At 40.2% G+C, this 22117-nt stretch overlaps 1 protein-coding gene across 19 annotated transcripts in view; it reads right to left on the bottom strand.

The window, feature by feature from the left end:
• Positions 1-22117, bottom strand: part of ABLIM1 (actin binding LIM protein 1) — a 193620-nt gene that overhangs the window by 88887 nt on the left and 82616 nt on the right. For all 19 annotated transcript variants that reach the window (XM_048310614.1, XM_048310609.1, XM_048310615.1 and 16 more), the window contains exons 2-3: positions 11904-12038; positions 495-678 (exon numbers count right to left, since the gene is read on the bottom strand). In XM_048310614.1, coding sequence (XP_048166571.1) covers positions 495-678; positions 11904-12038 — 319 coding nt within the window. The remainder of the gene's footprint in view (positions 1-494; positions 679-11903; positions 12039-22117) is intronic.

Below are 22117 nucleotides of genomic sequence, written 5' to 3'. Positions count from 1 at the left end.
AGCCAACTTCTTTTTACTTGCTGTAGAACTGAAGACTAGTTCTCTTACTGAGGGCAAGAAAGAGTATTTGGGAAGAGGGGTAGTCCCAGTAGTCCCAAAGTTACATGCTCTTACATGATTGATTGACTGTCCTCAGAACCCAAATGTAGCATCCAGAATTTTGCTTTACTTCATTTCTCCCACCAAGGTGGGCTGATCACCTGAACTCAACTCATGTCCATTATCTCAACGTGTAAGCCTCACACTTAATTCTTTCAGATATGAAAGTTACTTTCTGAGAACAGGGAACTACATGTGGTACAAAAGCTGTATCCCTCAAATAAATGAGTGGCATTTTCAAGACTCTTCAAGGCAGACCTGCAGCAGATCTTTTATGACCAAATAAATGCATCCTCAAGAGAAATACATCTTGAGACTTGCGTCTCATGGTGATACCTTTCTTCATGTTTGCCTTGAACTGGGTTCCCACCATGTTATCTAAAGGGTTGACTTACTTGCAAACAGTACAGGCAAAGCAGCTTGGATGGTAAGTTTTCCCCAGGGCTGTCACTACTTCGCCTTCCACGAACTCCCCACAGCCATTGCAGCGGGTGCCATACATGCGCTGGTAGTCCAAGGTGCAGAGATACTCGCCATTCTTAATGAAAAAGCCTCCTTGTGCCAGGTCACAGCCACACACTGGCAGAAAAAAACAAACCACACAGATTAGAAAAATATCACTACTAAGGATGTTAGCTGATCAATTGTATCAGTAAAAGGGGGAAGAGCCAGCCAAAGATTTCTGTGACTTGGCAGTTTTCCACTGTAAAATGCCTATTCACTCAAACCAGAACACATCACAACCAGGTGCCTTTTTTGCTTTGAGGAAATATTCAGAGTCCTGCATTGGCATTTCTGGTCAACACAGAGACAGAAAGCAATTCTACCTCTAACAGCCAAACTCCATGAAGAGAAAGTGCCATGGGAGATGGGAGATTGAATTTCACACTGTGCCTTTAGCTTGGATTGAACAAAGAACTTGAAACTACCTATTTAGTGTTCCCCCATATCACCAAAAATTTATACCCAGCTGCTCCCAGGCACTTTGGTTTCAGCCACTCCTCCTGCTCCTCTGTATATTGCTGTATGTGTGTAATTCAGTAAGAGAAACCACTCTTCACAGCAGTCTAGCACATTAACCTAACTCTGCAAGCAATTCCATCTCATCCCCCTTCATAAGATTCAAGTATGTTCAGATCAAATATCAGAAATATTGAATATCAGAAATTCTGATTATTAAGGAAAAATAAATAAGCAGCAAACTAGGTCCCTACAGTTACACAGTCCTTGAAAAATTAAAATATGAAATACAGCAAGATTGTCAGGGGAACTGGGTTCAATTCATCTTTCTGCCATGAGACCCAAGCACAGCACTCCGCTCAACATTCATTCTTGCCCCTGTTAAAATGGGCTAATATCCTTTTAGCTACCTGCCTTAAAAATGAAAATTGCAAGGCATTTGGGGCAGGGATTGCAATTTTTCTTTGTCTCTTGCCCAGTCCTGGAGGTCTAATGATGGCTGCTGTAACAATAATTAATAGAACAATAATAAACAGTACTACAATGCAGCTTAGAAGGAAAGCAGTATCAGTACCAGCATTTTTCCGGTTTCACATTTCTGCATAGAACAGTGATAATATTCCATGTGCAAACAAATTAAATTTCATGGTGGCATTAAATCCACAAGCAGCCAAAACTCAATTATCAGTGACTGAGGAGAATTACAAAGAACTACTGTTAAGGCTCTGTTATAGTGCTGCAAAATGTTCCAGGCTGGTTTTTAGGTACACCTCCAGAAAAAAACGAACTCTTTCATTCCTTCTTTTTATTCTATTGATCTCCATTTTGTTTAAAATATTTTTTTTCAAACTAATAGTACAATATCCTGTTAGGCAGAAAATACAGGTGACCTCTACACCACAGCCCCTTAGACCCTTCCTGGGTTGGGGACCATGGAGTAATTTTCCACTGAAGGTCCAGAGGCAAAACCTCAGCCTACTTACAATAAGTTTGCTTCTCTAAGTACTTCGGGCAGATCCTTACAATTAAATCATGTAGAAATTGAGAATTCTGCTTTAATGTCTTAAGAGATGCTTTAGAAGATGCTAAATTTCCTAAAGAGCCATGGACTACTCATGTGTCTGTTGGATTATTTAAATTATAGTCTGTAATTTACCTTGTAGCTCAAACATCCCAGTACATATATTTTTCAGTCTCAAACTGAAGGTGCTCAGTGCGCTGCTGGGTCTGCCTCAGAAGCTGCATATATGAACTCTCTGGCTCTTTACTATGATCCCCAGTCCTACCAAAGAGTCACTTTTTGAAGAACTCATTTGGTCATTGCAGCCCCCTTTACCTGCCTAGGCAAGGATCTAATAAGCTGGGATGATCAAAACTCACTTTCAATACCACCTCTATTCTATCTTACTCTGAAAATCCAACTTCAGCATATCATAAAGAGGTGGCAGATCATCGTTTGCAAAAACTACTACAGACTTTGAAGGAAAGGGTTCATGCACTCACAGCTGATGAGGGTCTACCCCCTTTGCATGCATGGCCACAGGGATTCAAGCCTATCAACAAAAATGGGGGCTAAAAATATTTGGCAAGTCTTTTAGAGACAGTAATTGCTATTGTTGAAAAGAAACTCCCTCTACTGCCCTTTTCCTTATGAAGTCTTCTTTCTCTCCAATCTCTAATTCATTTTGCAAATAACCCAGAATGTCTGAGTTAAATTCTCTCACACTGGCAAGCCATGAATTCAGGCCCAAGCAGAACTGCTCATGATGTGAGCCCCCAGCAGATTCATCATCTTTGGCGTACGCACAGCAGGAAGCACACACCAATCTGCAAGAATTAGAAACAAGCCCTGGCAACCCCACATTACAAGGGATTTTTGCAGTCAATTTAGCACATGTGTTCCTATCACTAATCACAGCTTTAAGCTACATGGGAAAAACAAGGGTCACCCAGACTGTTAACATCCATGGTTGGAAAAATGCTATTCCAGCCGGCTGCTTTCACTTTGAGTCAGAGATCAAATCAGAAAGGATGAACATGACTGTACCCACACTTGGTGTACAACGTGGTGTGTAACAGTGCAGGGATTTGAACAGCTCTTTTTTCTTCTCTTTTCTGCTTTTTGCAACTGTGCAGAAGTTATGGCTCTGACAAGATATCCCCTCAAGCTGACACATATTGCCTTAGCACACTTATTTATGACCACTGTAGAAAAAACACAAAAAAGATGGGACAAACTGTGATTGTCTTTTATTAAAAAGAAACACCATATGCCCACCACTGTTCCTGCCACAAGCAGCAGAGGCAATGAAGAGAAATCAGCTGTGAACTCTACATATGTACACTACATTCTAATGGTGTCATCTAAGCAACTGCTGTGGTGCACATACCATGTCATCAAAGAAAAATTTATACCTAAATGATGGCAGTTAACTGTAAACATGAAACTGTTGGTTCTTTCCTATACTGGTCGGAAAAATGACTTTGAAAGAATTACTTTGTGGTAATAGTGATGCACAAATCATGTTTCAGAGGGAAAAAAGCAAGAGGTCTGTAAACATCCATCACACAGAAATAATTCTACAGAAGAATAACATTTCCCCAAGATCCTTCCTGCTCAATATGATGGAAGAAATTCTGTTTTACATGACCAAAACCCTGAACCAGGAGACACTGGGGAGCATTTCTGTTCCCTCAGGTACCACAAGCATAGAGACAAAAAAAGTCACTATTTTTCTTTAAATGATAAAAGAAAACCTTTATCTTCAAAAGCTCCTGGAGGAACTCAGCCTTTCTCTCAGAGTCCGTATATCAAAGAATTTCATATTCCAAATAAACCATCCTGCCTCTCTTGTGAATAGAATAAGCTGGAATACAGTTCTACCTCCCACTGTATTGAAAACACCCACCTGCTAGCTTTTTCTGTCTTCAACTACTCTCTGGACCTTCTATTTTGCATCCTTGGAGCACAAAAAGATTGGAGATACTGTCAGGGCTGCTGTCAGCCCCCAAAGCTACAGGGTCTGTTTATGGAAACCTGGACTGTCCAAGAGCAAGACAGCTCCCAATGCATCCAAGGGACCAGGACCATTCTTAAGCTGAGTCACTTCCAAGCTTTTAATGGTGATGATAAAAATGAAGAGATCAGAGTTTTTCAAAGAGAATGAAAGCAGGCTTTGATCCTACTGAGCATTGTTTAGGATTTCCATAGCTTTATTTTCAGGGAGAGTTGAACTCCATGTTGATGTTAAGTAAAAATTGTGTCAGCACTGAAGAAAAAACCACACAAGGAGAGTCTGTGAATGTGGGCTCTCAGTCTGCAGAAGTGAATGCTATTCATTAATAAAATGCTAATGATCTACCTTTTCACCGTGCATTAAATAAGGTGCAAATTCAATTTCCTGTTGGGGTTTTATTTCTTTCTTGTATTTCTCAGCTTCATAGAATAAAGGTGCTGTTTTCAAGCAGGGAAATAGTCATACAACAGTTATTCTTAGGACATAATGGATCTCTTGTTTGAAGGTAGAAAGGAATTTGGAAATGTTTCAGTTTATCACCTACATCCGAACAAATATACAGGGAAAATCAGTTTTTTTCTTTTCATGTAAGAGTTCAACAAATCTCACATTGATGAAAGAAAGGTTCAAGCTCTTATTAGACTTTAAAGTTTCTGCATTTCAAATGAAGCAAGTCTCTCTCTGTCTTTTACTCCTCTTACCAACACTTTTCTTGATGACATAAGACATTTAAAGAAGGAATATACATCCAAGTATCATCAGAAGAGCACATAAGAACAGTAAATATCAGAAGCTGTGCTGCAGCACTGCCATGGCAGGGAGATTGCAAGGCACCAGTAAGAAATGCATACAGCAATTTGCAAAAGCTGTAACAGAGATCCTGATGACCATTTGTCACACTCCTGTCACTGGAGGTTTTTTTCTGTCATACACTGATGAGAGACGCATTTTGATTGAAGCTATTTGGAACCATATCCAGCATTCCCAGTGGTTCTGGAATCTCTTCTCATTTCAACAGATTGACATTAGAAACAATGCTGGGAAGTCAAACCACATAAATATGGAACAAATACTGGTGACCTTAAAATCTGCTTTGATATCTTGACATCAGGAAGAAGAAAAGTTTAGAAGCTAAAACACCTCCTCAGCAAAAGGCAAGATTGCATTTCTCCCCTCTTCTCCTAAACTGGTCTGAGATCCCTCTTGGGAAGTATCCCTAGCCTCCAGTCAGGCCTTTCTCCTCTTCCCATGAAAAAACCTGACTTCAAGTATCCTGCCTGCACCACTGCTGAGTGCTGCTGTCATTGTGACACAAGTAATTCTCAATGGGGCACTTGAGTGAAACCCCTGGGAATTTAATGCAAGCATTCACTCAACTGAAGCCAAAATTGAATTCTGAGTCTCAGATGAGCTCAGTTTTAACTTATCAACTTCCCAATCAATGCCATGACACTGCCTTCAGTCCTCCAACACTGGAGACACAAACAATGCTGCACAGGGAGCTGTTCCTGTCTGCACCTGACTTGCATGAATTTCTGTCTTTCTAGCAATCCAACAGCCGAGAGCTCATACCTGAGCTCAACAGCAAGCAAACAACAGCTGTATGTAGTGTAGCAATGTGACAGCTTCCCCACTTCCCCACTGAAATATCAGTGGTTTGTGCACCAGGATGGAAACAATGGCAGGAATCATTCAAGCATTTAAAACACCTTTCACATTAAACTAAGCACAAGGTGGAGATCAAAGTCATTTACAGGTCTGTGGGAAATGAACCTTGAAGAAAATGCAATCAGTGGAAAAATGTCAAAGTTTAGCCTCGGATGGCTTGAGTGTAACTATCTAGAGGAAAGATTTCTCTAAAAGGATTTTAAATAAACAAACCAGGAATTTAAGGATGGAACAAAACCAAACATCATCCAAGTCAGGCAAATGAAGGATGCACTGACCACAAACCCAAGAAACCTTCTGTATTCTTGTAAGGATGCTCTGACCCACTCATCAGGCACCTGTTAAGCATCCTGCTGCTCCTCTACTTCCAAAGGGATCTGGTAGCTTTTTAAAATCTGGCATGGCATCTGTCAGCATTCATCAATATCAGCCAAGCAGTGCAATTAATTTCATTTCCTGTCAAATGTTTGGTCCCTGAAGAGACCTCAAGCCCAACTAAACTAAGATTGGTATCAATCACTTGTCATTAATAGTATTCTAACCCCAATAGAAAAGTAAGGATCCACTTCAGAACGGGAAGATACTGAAGTGAAATACCAGTAGGAATCACTGCAAGAAGAACAGTCTTAAAGACACAGCAGCTATGTCAATGCAGAAATGGCAATTAGTCTCACAGCTGCAACTGAGGTTTGATTTCACATCAAGCTACCTGAATGCATGAATTCACATCTGAATTCTATTCCTTATCATGGGAGACATTTTAACCTCTGTTAGCTTCCCAGAAACAACAAACTCCCGTTTCTAGCTGGATCTTGGTTCAGTGATTCTGAGCTTCAAGTGACCTCATATAATTTCATGATGCTCAGGAAGGAGCACATTCTACCCACACATGTTATCACATCCACACATCACTTTCTGTTCCAGAAGAATTTGTGGAAATGCAGAGATATTTTCAAACACTGCACTGGCTATCTACTACAGGAATGGCCTCATATTTAAACTTTCCATCCACTGACACTGAACTATTTATAGCACTACCCTGCAGCCTGTTTGCAGCCTCCTCCTGCTGCCACTGAAGGAATCTGATGACAGATCAAAGGTCAAAGAACTAATGATTTAAAACACATTCCAACCTGTTGATATAGTGTCTGCTTACATGACCCTGACTTCTTCCCAGTTCTTCAAGGGAGGAAGATCCAGTTCAAAGTCAAAGGATTACAGAGCATCCCAAAACCTAAACTTAGGAAGCCTCCCCCTTCCCTGTCAGGCTCATTAAACTACAGACGATGTAGCCTTGAAAAGTCATCACATAAAAAATGCAGACCTGTGCCTGGAACCCAAACGTACCCTGGAGGATTCTGCAAGTTAAGCTCGAGAGACATCCAACTGAAGGGAGGAAAATTGCCACATTTATTCCATAATTAAGAAACTGCTTTATGTTGATTTATAACAATATTTTAATGGAAGCTAAAAGTTTTTTTTCTGTGGAATACTCTAGGTTTGTGGAATGCTTCCTGGATGCCAAGACTTTGTTTTGCCTTATAATTAGAAAGACTATTAGCAGGTAATAGCCTTTTGATATTTGCTATCACTATAGCATGTGAAACATTGATGCACAGTGAAACATTTTCATCTGACCTTTATGCCACATAATTGTGGATACCCCACTCCTGGAAGTGTTCAAGGCCAGACTGGAGAGAGCTTTGAGAAACGTGGTCTAGTGATTCAGCAACCTGGCCCATGACAGAGGGGCTGGAACTGTATGATTTTAAGGTCTCTTCCACCCCAAACCATTCCATGATTCTGTGATAGTGAGGACTAAAAATCTTAAGGACAGCACCCATATTCTTATGGCAGGATTGCTGATTTATGAGATTAAATTTCTGTTTAGTCTACATTACCATAAAAAACCTAACTAAGTTTTCCAGTTCATGTTCGACATCATGAACAGGGACGCTCTCTACTATTTGAAACACTCCTACCACAAATACTGCACTATCTTGCTAAGATAATTCAACCAATCTCTACATGTACCAAAATCAAGCTATGTAAACTTTTACATTGTTACTATGAAAGCTTAAAGCTTTTTCTGTTAAGCAATAAGTGTCTTGAAACCAGCTTTTCCCTCTAACCCAAAAGATGAATCACAGGCTTAATAATAAAGCCTTATTATAGCAACTTTGCTGGCCTCAAAGTTTCCTCTACTAGTACATGCAATAGGGTAAAATGAACTGTAATCAACTGACAATGGTATAAAATTATCATTTGTATCAGATCACAATTTAAATTGAGATATTAAAATCTCTGCTCATGCACATTGTAATTTAGGGCCTGATCCCACACACATTTACATATGGAACAGCATTGCAGTGAGTAGTCTTAGTTTTCCCAGAAAAGCTATTCATGTATAAAGATGCTTACAGGAAAAACTTTTACTTCTTCATAAGCCATTAATTAATTCCTGTTAATGTTAATGTTTATTTGAGACAAACCCAGTGATGTCTCCAGCTCAACCTCCTCATCTAAGCTTCCCTCCTCTCAGCCTGCTGCTTCCATTGCCTGGTAAAGATTAACAATTTGCTATGCTAAGAGTAGTGTACTCCTGCTAAAACAGAACTTAAAGCTTATTTATTACACCTGGAGGTAATGCAGAATTCTGTTAGATTTGCATTTGTAACACAAACCAGTGTAAATGCCTAGCAAGGTAAGTGACTTTGTTATAAAAAAGCCAAAGACAACTGCTCTGAATGGTGTTCCTGGAGCTGCACTCCTAAATGTCTCTTATACCTCCCCTGTTCATCATTCCCCTGCTAACTCCAGCTCCGAGTCAGCTGCTGCCTGCCTGAAATTCTTTGCCTATCGGGAGGCCGGCAGAGCTCACCTTCCTGGGGGCAGCCACACCATTTTCAGCTTTTTGTTTTCCTATCAGCTCTTATCGGGAGCCACAAATAGAACCAGCCAGCCCTGCCAGGCAGATAGAACACACCAGCTGGAGACGTGTGGCTCTCCAAGGCAGAGTCCCAGCTAGCTGCATCTTATCATAGGGGCATGGGAACACGTCAGTCAGTGGAGGTTTTACTTGTCATCTTTGGCAGGAAGCAGTTCCTCTGTTTGTAGGAAGATTCCAGAGAGGGACAGAGCACCGAACTCCTGGGGAGGATGATTGTCTGATCACATTACATGACGCATGAGCGTGTCCTGAGCTGGCTGATGCACATAGAGACGTAAGTCACCATGTTCCTGCAGTGCCACAGCCACCACTGACACACATGCCAGCAGTCATGGAGTGCCTAAGAGCCTCTGACACAATCTAGGGAAGCAGGACTACAAACATATCAAATACACTTAACAGTATGATGTAAACACAAATTTGAGAGTGTGGAGGGCAATAATAAAAAGGAATCTCATACAGAGCAAAGAACAGGATCACAGTGAAACTCTGACTATAGAACTCGTGTGACAGCCTTATGAGGAAATGGATTTTTTCCACATATTCTAAGTCTATGGGTAAAAGTTTAAACACTTCCAGCAGGTATGAAGAAAGACAAGTGTGAGCTTGTTCAAGTCTTTCACGCTGTAGATGTGAGTTGAAGTCTCAAGAGCAAAGTTTAGTACACAAAAAAAGAAAACAATAACCAAGCCATCTGTAGATGCAGCTGATACATCCTGGTTCCAGTATCTGTTGGTTTTGCTTCCTAACAACATACTTTATAAACTGAGGGGGATCTAACTCCACCTTCTGTAGAGTTGCAGTCATGTCAAATTAAAAACCCATCAGACTAAGAGAGAAAAAACCCACTTACTCTAACAGCTGTGTCCCACTTGTACAAACCATATGGTCAGACAACAGGCAATGTGAGTAAATAACTATATGGCTTAAACAAAAACTGCACTCACTTAAATAACAGATGCTAACAGCAAACAAGATCTGCAGCTCAGGTAAAAGATTCAAAACAGGACTTGGAGCAACCTCCCGTACACACCCCTTTCTTCTCTCTCTGTGAAAGACAAATGAACTCTAAAAAGATAACACTCACTTGCTGGCAAACCCAACTAATAAGGCACAGACTGAATGAACAGCATGAGAAAAGTCTCTAACATTCAGCTCTGGCCCTCTCAGTTCAAACTGGATTTACTTTCCTCAGTTTCCTTAACAAGCTAATGGCAATAATCATAGTTTCATTTCCCCCAGCAAAAGTTATTTCTACAGCTCTTCCTTTTCTGGTGATCTTCATGCAAGCACTCATAAGGTCAACAACATTATAGAATCTTTAACTCTCATCAGGTTGGAAATATTTCCATAAACAGAAGCCACAATAAGTTTAGACATTCCTCTAGGGAAGGAAAGAGCAAAAACCAAAAAAGTGTAATAGTAAATCCAGTCTTGCAACAGAATAGTCAAAGCACAAAAGCAGCTTATGAGTAAGTAACTAAAACACCAGTGAAAGAAGAAACTAGACCTCACCCCTCCTAAAAAAAGCAAGATTAATGTGGTGCATTCATCAGGACAACAATTCCAAACGCCTGCTCCATCTGCCACCTTCTTTATCAGGAGGTCCTGAGGACACTGTTTGCTGCCTGGTCTGAATTACCATTCTCCTTCGTGACTCAAAGAGTCCCAGGCAGCCTGATGCTGAAAATATCCTAATCCAGTATCCTCTGTAAATTGAGACCACTACTCACTATGGACAGGAACAAGAAAATAAATAAATAGTTGCTGGTTTTAAACTGCTCAGGGATTATATGGCATCAAGTGCTGCTTGAAATACAGCAACTGTAATAGAGAAAGAGATACGCCTTTCGCCAAGCATTCCAGAAACAGTGCAGATAGTGCTCCTTGCTGCCCTCTAGGATGGGCTGATGCCACTCCGGGTTTGGCACAGACAAAAAATGTTAACATCTAGGAGAAAAGTAAGCATTTTTTTGAGTTATCTAGCTGTATTTAACCAAAAACCACAGGTAACAAACAGAATTTATTAGATTCTAGACATTGATTTTTCAGCATACAAATAAGTGACCTTTTAAAGAAAACCTTTAGTAACATAGGAAAACAACTCTTTCTATTTTCTGCTATATTTCATATATTCAGGAAGCGGAAGAACAGAGCAACCACACAACTATTCCACCCACATTTGGAACATGAAAAATATAACTGAAACTCAGGAACTGGGCTGGAAGCACTTTTCAAAGTCTGAATCTGCAGTATACATGCTAGATATGGGCTTTCAGAAGAGATAACTTAGGTTCAATAGAAATGAAAAACTGATCAGTGGTACAGATTCTGCTGCTGTGTTTTAGTTGCCCAGTTACTCTGATTTATTCCAGCACCTTTCTCCGTGTTTGCCACCAGCTTTGCCACATTCACCTGGAGCCTGAATCCTTTTCTGTGCTGTATCTACCCCGTGCTAAGCTGGGACTGACTCTGGCAGACAGTTGTTTGCACATGGGCTTACATATTTCTACTTACTCTCAGCTTTCATCCTACGTTCTGTGGTTACTCAATTCAGCCAACTCTGCATTGTTGTTCATTAAACAGAAACTCTATGAAGGAGCCACAGTTGCCTCCTGCTCCACAACACCCATCTTCAAAGGCAATGAATTCACAAAGCATAGTTTTACAATTATTTAACGCTTCATGAAACCTCTGTTTTGTAAAAAAACCACAGTGAGTTCTTTGTTGTGGTCACAGAGGGTTCAGTGGCATGAGCTGGAGTTGCCGAGAGCCCCTCAGATCCTCTCTCTGTGGAATGGGCAGCACTATCCCCATTCCCAAGGCAGCTCCATGGCATAAAGCCTTAGAACACCTTTGCAGAACCTTTTTGGTGGGTTTTTTGAAAGCAGGTACTTTCAGCAGTCAATTGAGAACAAACGACCTTAATTTTCATAACTATCCCTAATGAAAGGCAGTCTTGCTATGAAGAGTTTTTAAAAAAATTTCCAGATCCTTGAAAAAGCACTTAGAACAAAAACTACAAAAAGACAGAATTTTCCTAAGTATCAGCACCTTTCTTTACCCTTCCCATCTTCAAAACCTTCAGGTACTGAGCAAAGAGAGTATTACTAATCGGTTGATGGCAGGAAGCACAACCTCCCGTCAGTGGTTCAAGGCACATTTGCACAAATGGACTAATTTCTAACAGATAATTATGAAGGTTTTACCTTTGCAGGTGAAGCATTTGATGTGGAAGTGTCTGGCTTGAACACGGAGCACTTCACCTTTACAAGGCTCCCCACACTTGTGGCAGTGGATGACCGGCTTTTCAGAGGGGTGGTGGGGCTCCTGAGGATGGGCCACTGTAAAGCAAACAAACAAAAAATATTTCAAGCCAAACAAAAAGAATATTTTCTCTTATACAAAACTCTGTGTTCTGAGACACTTTTCATCACAATACTAATTATTATCACCATTTTATTTAAATAGTCTTTTCATAAAACAATAGTTTAAGACATTCACATCAACTACTATGTCTTTCCACTGAGGCTGCTACAGAAAGAGGAGGAAAAACTCCCTCCACAGTGTCCATCCCACAAAGTGTTTCAGAGTGCCTGCCATTTTCTTTCTAAGTACATGTGTGTGCAAATCACTGGATGAGCACACAAGGAAACAAAAACTGAGCTGATTTAATCCAAGAAAGAATATAATCCAAGCAAAAAGGATTGAAGGAAAGCAATTCTGAATCAAGTTCTGGGAAACCAGATGAACAAGATAGTCTGTATGCAAATGACTACACTAAAAATAAACTACAAACATCTCCTTTTTGCTACAGCAGATACCTAATGCAGAGAAAGAACTCCTGAAGAGAAAAGACACTAATATTATTTGTCTCTACTCCCATCAATTCTAGCAGAAATTACTCTCTGCATGCAAATTAGAGATACTATGTGTAGGCAGAAACTACCCATGTATTTGCAATATTGTCAGGGAGACACAATTCCAGGTAGAGTTAATCAGCTATCCAACCACCCTTAGCAGAGCTTGGATAGGAACAGGAAAAGTTTGTGGATTTCACTGTCGTAATAAAAGTTTAATTGCTCCACATTTGGCTTCTGTAAAACATGTTTAGCTTTCTCTTCAGATGTGGCAGCTTGGGGCCCTAATAGAAGTGCACAGGTATAAGCTGGAGCAAGATTTAATCTCAACTGTACTGTTTGAAGTGGAAAGTATTACCCAGAATGTTCCCAAACAAACCTATGTTCCTTCAATTCTCCCTCCCACATCCCATTCTAGCAGTAGAAAGCTTTCCTCCTTGTAATACTGTTCTCAAACTAGTGGTGCTCATCAGAACATTTCAGAGAAAACATACCTCTACCCACGCCTCTGTCTTTACATTACCTACCATTCCTGTCCTACTTTTCCTGGCCTGCAAAGGACTGAGTGCTGATACATCACTCTCACTGTCACTGGGAAACATCTTCATTATTTTATCTCAGAGTTTTCTCGAGATCTTTTCCTTTTCTGATCAGTTCCTGGCATCACTCCAGCCAGGACTACGCTGTTTTCCAGATTACTGCTTATGCAGCAGTGTAACAGATACCTTGCTCATATTCACTGCACCAGATTCCTCCCCTTCTTCAATGGATTTCTAAGGAAAAAACCTCAACTCTCCATGAAGTCCTTTTATATTACTCTATTTTATAAATGCCTTACTGAAGAAATGCTGCTATCATTTTGCATTACATAAATACAAGATTAATAATAAAAAAGCCAAATATGTGTTTAGGGGAGAAACAGCATCAGAACAGAGAATAGCAAATATTCTAAACAATTTCTCTTATGCATCCAGCCAAACTAATATGGTAACTGTTATTTAGTTCCTGCTGTCACCACTCACATCTCCCACCCCAAACTTCAAAGAAAATGGCTGAATTCTTCTCTACTCAAGCTCAAAGTTCTTAATATCTCCTTCTCTGGTAGCCTCACTTAAACTATTTCCCCAGAGCAGTTATTCAGCCCATCCTGGTGAACAGAATTCAGCCGGTAATGCCAACCAGTATTTCAATTAGCAGCTCCAGTGAAGTAAAAGCTCACTGAATGCCTTACCTTGGGTGAACCTCATCTAATAGTCTGCAATGCAATACTACTTCTGGAGTGGCAGTTATTATTCTTACAAACAAAACTATTAACTGGCAGCCAACGACACACATAGGAAAGAAGGAAAGAAAGAAGGAAAGGAAGAAAGAATGAGAGACAAACATAGAGATAAGTGCAAACAAATTAAATTATTATGAGCAAAATTCCCTCTCAGATCCAGACACCCTGAAATGGGCCTGGTGTCAGCTGAAGAGAAGTCCACAGTATGGACTTTTAAAGTTGCTCACAAGAGGAACTGGATCAAGGATTTGGGAAAACGTTGCCTAGGATTTATACGGTGCAATGTGAAATCTGTACCTGCAACATTCTGCTTTTTCCACCTCACTTGTGTAGGACACCCTGACATTTTGCATACCAAGTTCCAGATCTTCTGGTATTGATCTGTAACAAAAGCCTTTGCTCTTTACAAGACAGTCAATAACTATTTTCAACACTGGTCCAATGATGCACCTTCTTTCCAGTTCTGCCTTTTAAGCCATTTAAATTAATACAAATACTGTTAGTTGCTGTTTCCAGGCTGATCTCTTAAGTGAAGCTAATTATGGGCCTTGTCTTACTGGCCTCCATTTGGCATTGTAGGTCAAAACTGAGTAATTGACTTTGGCCCTCCTGTAAGGAATTGCTTGTAAGCTTTTTCCTTTGGATATATGCAATACACACAAGGCTTTTCAGTGGCAGAGGTGACCTTTTATAGTTACCAGTGAGGACAGAACAGGGAATTAAAGAAAAAGAAAGAGAAATACCTTTACAAGCAGCTTATTGAAATGTTTCTGACTGAAGTCCAGCCAGCTCACTGGACATGTCAACTGTAAGCTGCTCTGGGTCTGAAAAGGTGAGTCAGGAGCTGGGTTCAGGGATTTCACACCTCGAGAGAGTCCATATTTCAGGCTCTGCCTGCACCAACCCTCCCCACATCAACTACAGGATATCTTCTCAGGCATCATGGACTGCATATGATGCAATAAGGCAACTCTAGATCATGTCTAAGACAATTACAACAAACTCCAGACAGTATAATCAGTGATAGGACATTAATTAAGAATCCAGATAACCCAGAGTCCAACGACTGCTCCACGACAGATATCTGGGCTCTTTGGATGACATCCCCTAACCCGAAAGGAATGAAGCCATACAGTTGAGTTCAGCTAAGTCACTGAGCCTGGGACTTAGCAGCTTAAAATTAAGTTATCTGAATGTTTTAGTTTCTCTCTGTCTTCAGTGTCTGTGACTGTAAACTGGGTGCAACAGCAATGTTAACCTCAGCCTACTGTGAGAATAAATACCGTGACAAGGTTCCCAGGTACTGGGATGGAAAGAGTCACAGAAGCACCTAAGAGAGTCACTCATGTTCTTGGTTCAGTACCAGGGCTCAGAATTGTCTTCACACCACAAAGTGCATGCTCACAGCATGGGTGTGGAACATAAACACAGGTTAAGTGTTTGCCAGTTCCAATGCATGGATGTGAACTGACACCTGTCTCCACACGAAGCCTGTCAGATCCCAGTTTAGCCCAACCAGTAGGACAAGGTGCATGGGTGCTTTTGTGTAAGACTGCTGGGAACTGCCTGAAGACTTTTTTTAAAATTAATGAACAAAATCTCTGGTCAGAGATACACAAAGAAGAACTTTTCAAGACAAGGTAGGCTGACTTCCACTCCTGCTTTCAAGACTAGCTTAAATGAATAATCAATGAATAATTAATGCTTTCTTAAACTCATTTAGGTTTCAAATAAGACAAATCGATGTCCCATTAAATATCCCATTTACCCAGAGTAACACATACACTGACTGGGACAACTGGGAAGTCTGGATTACATAATTTAAGTCAGGGAGAAATAAAAAGAATAGAAAAAAAAAATCAATAGCACCTTCATCTGTGAGGAAAACAGTCTTTGTCACTGGAGTGTTGCTTTGTGCTCACATCGCTCTGCAGACATATCAACATTATTTTTGTCATTCCTTATGTTTCCTTGTGAATCATGCAATGTCGATTTCATTACGTTTTGCAACTGCACTGTATTGATGTAAATTCAAAGCAACTCTAACAGCTTGAGAGTACTTGTTACTGCATTTTATCTAAACATCTCAAAATAATCCCAGACCTGCAAAGAAATAATTGGAAAGGAGATATAAAAATACCACAACCCAATATTCAAATGAGAAACCAAAGGCATTTTCTGAGCAAAACTAAAGACTTAGTTCGCTGTGCAAAGCTGAAAACTGTTCTGTCACAGTGTTTTCTGTAGAGCAGATCATTGTATGAGGGTTTAAAAACAATTATGTTTTGTTGCATCAGCTAGAAATTAGACCTCAACAAACCTTTCTGAAATGGAAATTACAGCAACTACCTGAAGAGTATGTAGTTGAATAATGAAATAAAGAAAACAATGAAAATAAATACTGCAGCCTTTATTGATGATTCTCTCCATGAACACAGAACTGTTAGGAAATCAAAGACTCAGGCTAAGGGATTCTTAGCTGCAGATTCTTGCTGGCAAGACTCCATGTATCTGCTGCAAGCCAGGAAGTACCTTGGCTTTTTACTGGAAGTCAGAAAAGCTTCTGGGAAACACCTTGCTATGGGAATGCTGCAAGGTGGAGTCACAAAAATTATTTTTAGTTCAGTTCTACTTTAAACTGCAATAAAAAAAGAGCTTCCTCTATTTAAATAAGAGGATATGGGCTACTGCTCTTTTAAAAGGGAATTTTTATCATTTTTCCATTTGCACAGATACCTCCACAAATAAACCTGAAGCAATGCTCAGTCAACACTACCCATGCTGTAGAATGTGTAACTTCAAGCTTTGTGCCAGGATACAGAATCTCCATGACTTGTAGCTCCACAGCCTCTGGGCTCTGTTGCAGAGCACTGAGAACAGTCTGTGCCCATTGCAGCCTGGGCAGGGGGATTCTCAGAATGTCACAGCTTTGTCCCTTACATCTTTAAGAGTGGCCTGACACAGACAGCATCCTCTGAAATGCTTATTTTCAACTGGCTGCTGTGTTTTCTTGGCTGAAGACCGAACTATTAAGGAGGAAAAATAAAGCACAGATGTAATGGTGTGAAACAGTTTTTTGCTAGCCTAGTTTTAAAATTTCCTCACTGCTTTCTGCTTTCAGGAATAAAAGTAAGATGACTGTGCTAGAGATTGTCAAGGCAGTAAATGCAACCAAAGCTTTCTACAAGACAACTCTCTCTCTGCCCTCCTCTGTATTACCTGATATGGCCTTGGAGGCTACTATTTCTTAAACTAATTTACAGGATTTGCAGTTCAAAACTTGAAAGTTTAAAAATAAAATTTCCTCATTGTCTGATGCTGCCAAGCAGCTCCACTGTTAATCCAACTGTGCAGCCCCTTGCTTGGGACAGGATAGAGGCAGGCAGGTGGGCACTGTGCACAGGATGACAAGCTGGGAAAAAGTGTGTTCTGGGCTGAGAGATGCTGGAGGGACACCAAAGAATCAAGTTCAAGAATGGAATCTGCCTTATCACTTCTTCTCCATGCTCTGTTGTAAAGAGAGGAGAAGTAATTTTCTCCCATCCTTTGTGTTTCTCTCTGAGATAACTGTCTGTAACCCCTGGTTTGTAAAGCCTGTCTGTCTATAGCCCATACAGTCTCCAAGGAATTCCTCTTTTGTAAAACCCCAGCACAGTGGAGACTCAAGGAGTTGCTGAAATACCTATTTAAAAGAAGGGGTGAAAAATGCAGTGTCATTTTGCTTATCTGCAGACTCAGTTCTTGAATCTCAAATCTATAAGAATCCTATCAGGTAAGGTGACCAAGCAGTGACTGAGACGAAAATCAAACCTCCCAGCTGCCAGGGACTGATAAAGATATTACTGCAGCCATTAGCCACAGGTATCTGACAGGGATCTTCAGGAATTCCAGGAAATCCTGGAAGGAGGCACTCCCATAAAGAGATACTAGTGAGCTGCTTGCCTACACATGTATGAGAAAGCCTAAGGGAAAATCCTAGGCTGTAGATAGCTCATACTACTGCTATTCAAATCAGATCTGAAGAATCATTATAAAGCTTTTCTTCCTGCAAATTTATCTGTATCACTCCTACAGTGTGCCAGTTTGTCTTAAAACCATTTGTGCTGTCTATAGATATCCAGAATAGCTATTTTTAAAACAAGGCAGAAAAAAAAAATCTTAAACTTGGTAGCTTTTTGCCGTAATTTTTAAATGTTTTCTTACATTTTCCTAAAAAGTATTATCATTTTCCCCTTACAATTCATCTGCTTCTGCAAACAGCAGATGCAAATAGGACCATGGCAGCACAGCAGCTCTTTCTGCAGAAGTCAGTGCTCTGATCATGGTGATGTGTGGCACTCACACCCACGTGAGAGCACGCTGGGCTGCCCAGTGTGCCCAGTGACAGCACAAGGCTCCAGACACTCTCCCCCATTTTACCTCACACTCCTTCTTCGGGGGTGTTGGCAGGATAGAATTAAGAGCTCAGAAAAGGGGAAGCACAGGGAAGAAGGATTACGAGAGAAAGTCATGTAAAGAGGGATAGCGCAGCCCAAGTCTGCTCTGGTTTAGATCCAGAAAGAATTATTGCCAATCCCCCAGTCCTCTGTCTCTGGTCTGACTCTCTACTTCTTCTATAAAGAGAAGACCTAAGAAAAACTGACACTTTTCTTATGTGTCCAATTCAATTCTCATCACAACCAATGCTTCTCAGCCTCGGTTCTTCAGCTACAATAAACAAAGTACACCAGAGCTATCGATCTTCAAAATAGCATCTCATGGCCAGATGTGGGGCTGACTACAAGACAGTAATGAACAGACTGGTATCCATTCCCTCCACCCCATCCTCCACATCTCTTGGCAGGTTCTGCAGCAACTAAAAGATTTTCACAAAATGCTAAGCAGAAGATGTGGCACCATGTCCAGCCTAGAAAACAGGTGTGTTGCTTCCTTGAAAAATAAATTTTTCAAAGGAAAAAAAACCTATAAAGAAATTTACAAGTTTAACTAGTAAATTAGAATGGTAACCTAGGGTAGTTCCTAAAAAAAAAATTGAGAAAATGTTTTAAGCAAAGATATCAAACTTATTGCATGAAAATAGGATGTAAAGGCTTCAACACCAGAAAGCAAATTTTAAAAATAAAAGATGAAGCATACATTATTTTTGAGTAAGAAAACCAGTATTTAAATACCTTCCTATTTTTAGGTAACATAACCCATGGATAAAGCTAATGCAGCTAACAGGATGAAATATAAAAATTTAGAGATATGAGTGCTAGGTAGAAACTCAAAATATTAGTAACTGTAATTTGAAATCAATGTGAGACAACTCCTACGTTATTTACAAAAAAAAATAAAAAGCTTTATGCCACACACACAAATGTGTAAAAAGGCGAGGAAATAATGAGCTTTAAAATACAGCATGAAAAAAATCACATTGTTTCATTGTTTCAGAACACAAGTGCAAACATGCTCATTTTCTCTGTATTTTCTCTGCTGTTTCCTATCCTACTCCCATCCCTCTTCTGCTGTCTAGAGCTTTGATACTGCAATTAATTCCCCACAGAACAGCATGCAAGATTAGGCCCTAAGGCCTCAGCCCCATAAAGATTTATGCATATGAATGGTTCAGTATTAAGTGAAATATTTAACACCAGCACCTGCTTGATCCTATCTGAAAAGGGATCACCTTCTACCACATACACAAAATAAAACAGTGTAACTGTGATGGTTCTGCAATTAAAAGAAATGTGTTTGGTGGATCCAGTTTTCCAAGCCTTTGATAGTGGTTGAGAGATGAAGAAAATTTGCTCGTATTTATTTAAGGATTACATCCTTACCTGGACACACTGAGGATTTCACCACAGATTCTGACAGTCTATAGCCTTAGTGTAAAATTTTCACAGTTTCTTGATGACAATGCATGAATCTGACTGGGTAGGCCCTTATGGCTGAATAGGAACCTTGGGATATCCTACTCTTGCTTTGGACCCACCAGGAGCCTGAGCACTTTCTCAGTTTGTCAGGTGGAAACACACCTTAGTGCTAACTCAGCTCTGCAATCCAGTGAAACTGCAGCAGCTTTATTGACGCTCTTCTCAACACAAAAGCACCAGAGCCTATTTAGAAGAGTTTGTCATTCTCTAAAATAGCAGCAAGGAGGAACTTCTGCCATGTCTGTCCACATGTTTGCCTTTGATCACTTGGCAGGTGAACAAAAGCACATTCTAGAGCATCATCTATACTTAGCAGGAACAAAAGGACTTGACAAAATTATTACATTTATATTTGTTCAAGAAAAACTATAATCCTTTCAAAGAAGAGTCATTAACAGCTTCTTAACTGAGTATGGTCAGGAGTTGTTTTAAGCTCAAATAGAAAAAGCAATAGGGAGTTTTAAAACTCTTTTCAGTAAAGAAAAGGCACTAATCTTGCAATGAAGTATGCAGCAAACTAAGACACGCTGAGAAACAGATGATGATCAAACAAATGTTGACTAAGCCAAGCCAGTCTTTGAATCAAAACCTGCATTCCTGCATTACTCAACATGATTGTTAACAGATGGATTGCTGATTAGCGGTTAGCAAGCCAAAGGGAAGAAGCACAAAGTGAATTTAGTCTGCCACATTTCTACATTAGTACAGAGTAATTTTTCACATGACAGATCACCATAAAAATTGGGTGATAAAGAGGGAGTGAGCTCAGACTCTCTTATCTGATGTTCTGAGAATGCTTTTCTTGATCTTCATCACATCCACAAAGGCTCTCTGCACTTGGTTCCAGAACCAACTTACTGAGGGACAGTATTTCAAGATAACCAACTGACCCTTCGAAACTCCTTTCTGAAGGGCTGGAAGATCATGCTAAACATCTGCTTCTCACACCCAACATCTGCAAGTCTCTAACATGTAGTAACTGTTTGTAAGCCTTGTAAATGGCAGAAAATTCTGAGTTATGCCTTCAACACATCTGACAGACACAAGAGGATCATCCACTATTTCAAAAGAGTGATTTTTTTTCAAACATAGGATAGAGGTAATTAGAAATTCAAGAGCTCCTCAGCATACTCTGAGCAACCATCTCATACCCATCACTTGATGTCTCTATCTTAAAAAAAATATCACAGAATAGTCTGAGGTGGAAAGCAACCACAAAGATCATCAAGTCCAATATCAAAACCTTACTCACAACAATAAATAAAACAGAAGTGTCAAATTATTCAGTGCAAATCCTTAAGGATCCTCAAGGCTACATGAAAGCAAGTTGCTGAAGTTAGCAGAAAAAACAATTGCTTTTTCCAGACAACATGGAAATTCTGGCTTACTGATGAGTGGTGGTTACCCATAATAGCACTCGAATGTCTGTCAGGCCTCTCAGCTACCCAAACAGCATCCCATGTAGGGATTCCAGCAATAAACTTGTCACAGTTCCCCTATGCATCCTTTTTTGAGGCTGCATGAGTATTCCATACAGTAAAATGAATTAAATTCCCTTCTGAAGTAAGTCAATATAAAAATGCTAATTTAAAAAATCAATTCCCTCACTGTTTACCCGAGATTATCTGAGGAGGAACACTGACCTACTTAAGTCAGTGGTCTCCCAGATGCTTTCAAAACAGAATCTGTAGTAAAATCTCCCCTCACTTGCCACCAGGAATCTCCCCAAGGGTTTTGCACAAGATCCTCGCAGAGACCTGTCCTCAGCCAACCCCTTTAAACCACAGAAGCTCTGTGCCCCGTGCTTAGAAACTCTCCTTCAATCAAGGATCTTGTAAATGCTCATCATTCAGTACCACCCTCACTTCTGGCATTTCTAAAGACTGAGCTGCACAGCCTCAGACTAAAACTAGACAGCCACAGAAATGAGCAACATAAGTCTTCACAGGGCTCCTGACTCCCGGGTTAGTTTGCCACGTACAGAGCTGATAAACCAGACATTTCAGAGGCACTGCCCTGTGCTGAATTGCCCATGTTGGCACCTAGACCTTAAAAACATTGCAGCATAGAAGTCAGTTTCTGAGGTGTGTTATTTCAACAATAAATAACTGTGCTCCTAAAGACCATCAAGTGTCACCATTATATGGTAATAGGACTATCACAGGGAAAGCCCTGACCAATACAGTACCCCTAAACATAGCCTGTTCCTCTGGCTAGCATTTTAACTGCTGGATAGCAAATCCTCAAATCCATCAAATCCTGTTTTGAGGTGCCTTTGGAGAAAAGAAAATACAAACGCAACGGCTTCTTTTAACACACAAGTAATTCATCAACTCTTGTTCGATCCAGCAGTAATAAGTTCTGCA

The sequence above is a fragment of the Corvus hawaiiensis genome, chromosome 8, assembly GCF_020740725.1.
Source record: "Corvus hawaiiensis isolate bCorHaw1 chromosome 8, bCorHaw1.pri.cur, whole genome shotgun sequence".
Taxonomy (NCBI): domain Eukaryota; kingdom Metazoa; phylum Chordata; class Aves; order Passeriformes; family Corvidae; genus Corvus; species Corvus hawaiiensis.
Note: the sequence above shows the minus strand (reverse complement) of the source record. Positions and strands in the feature narration are given on the sequence as shown.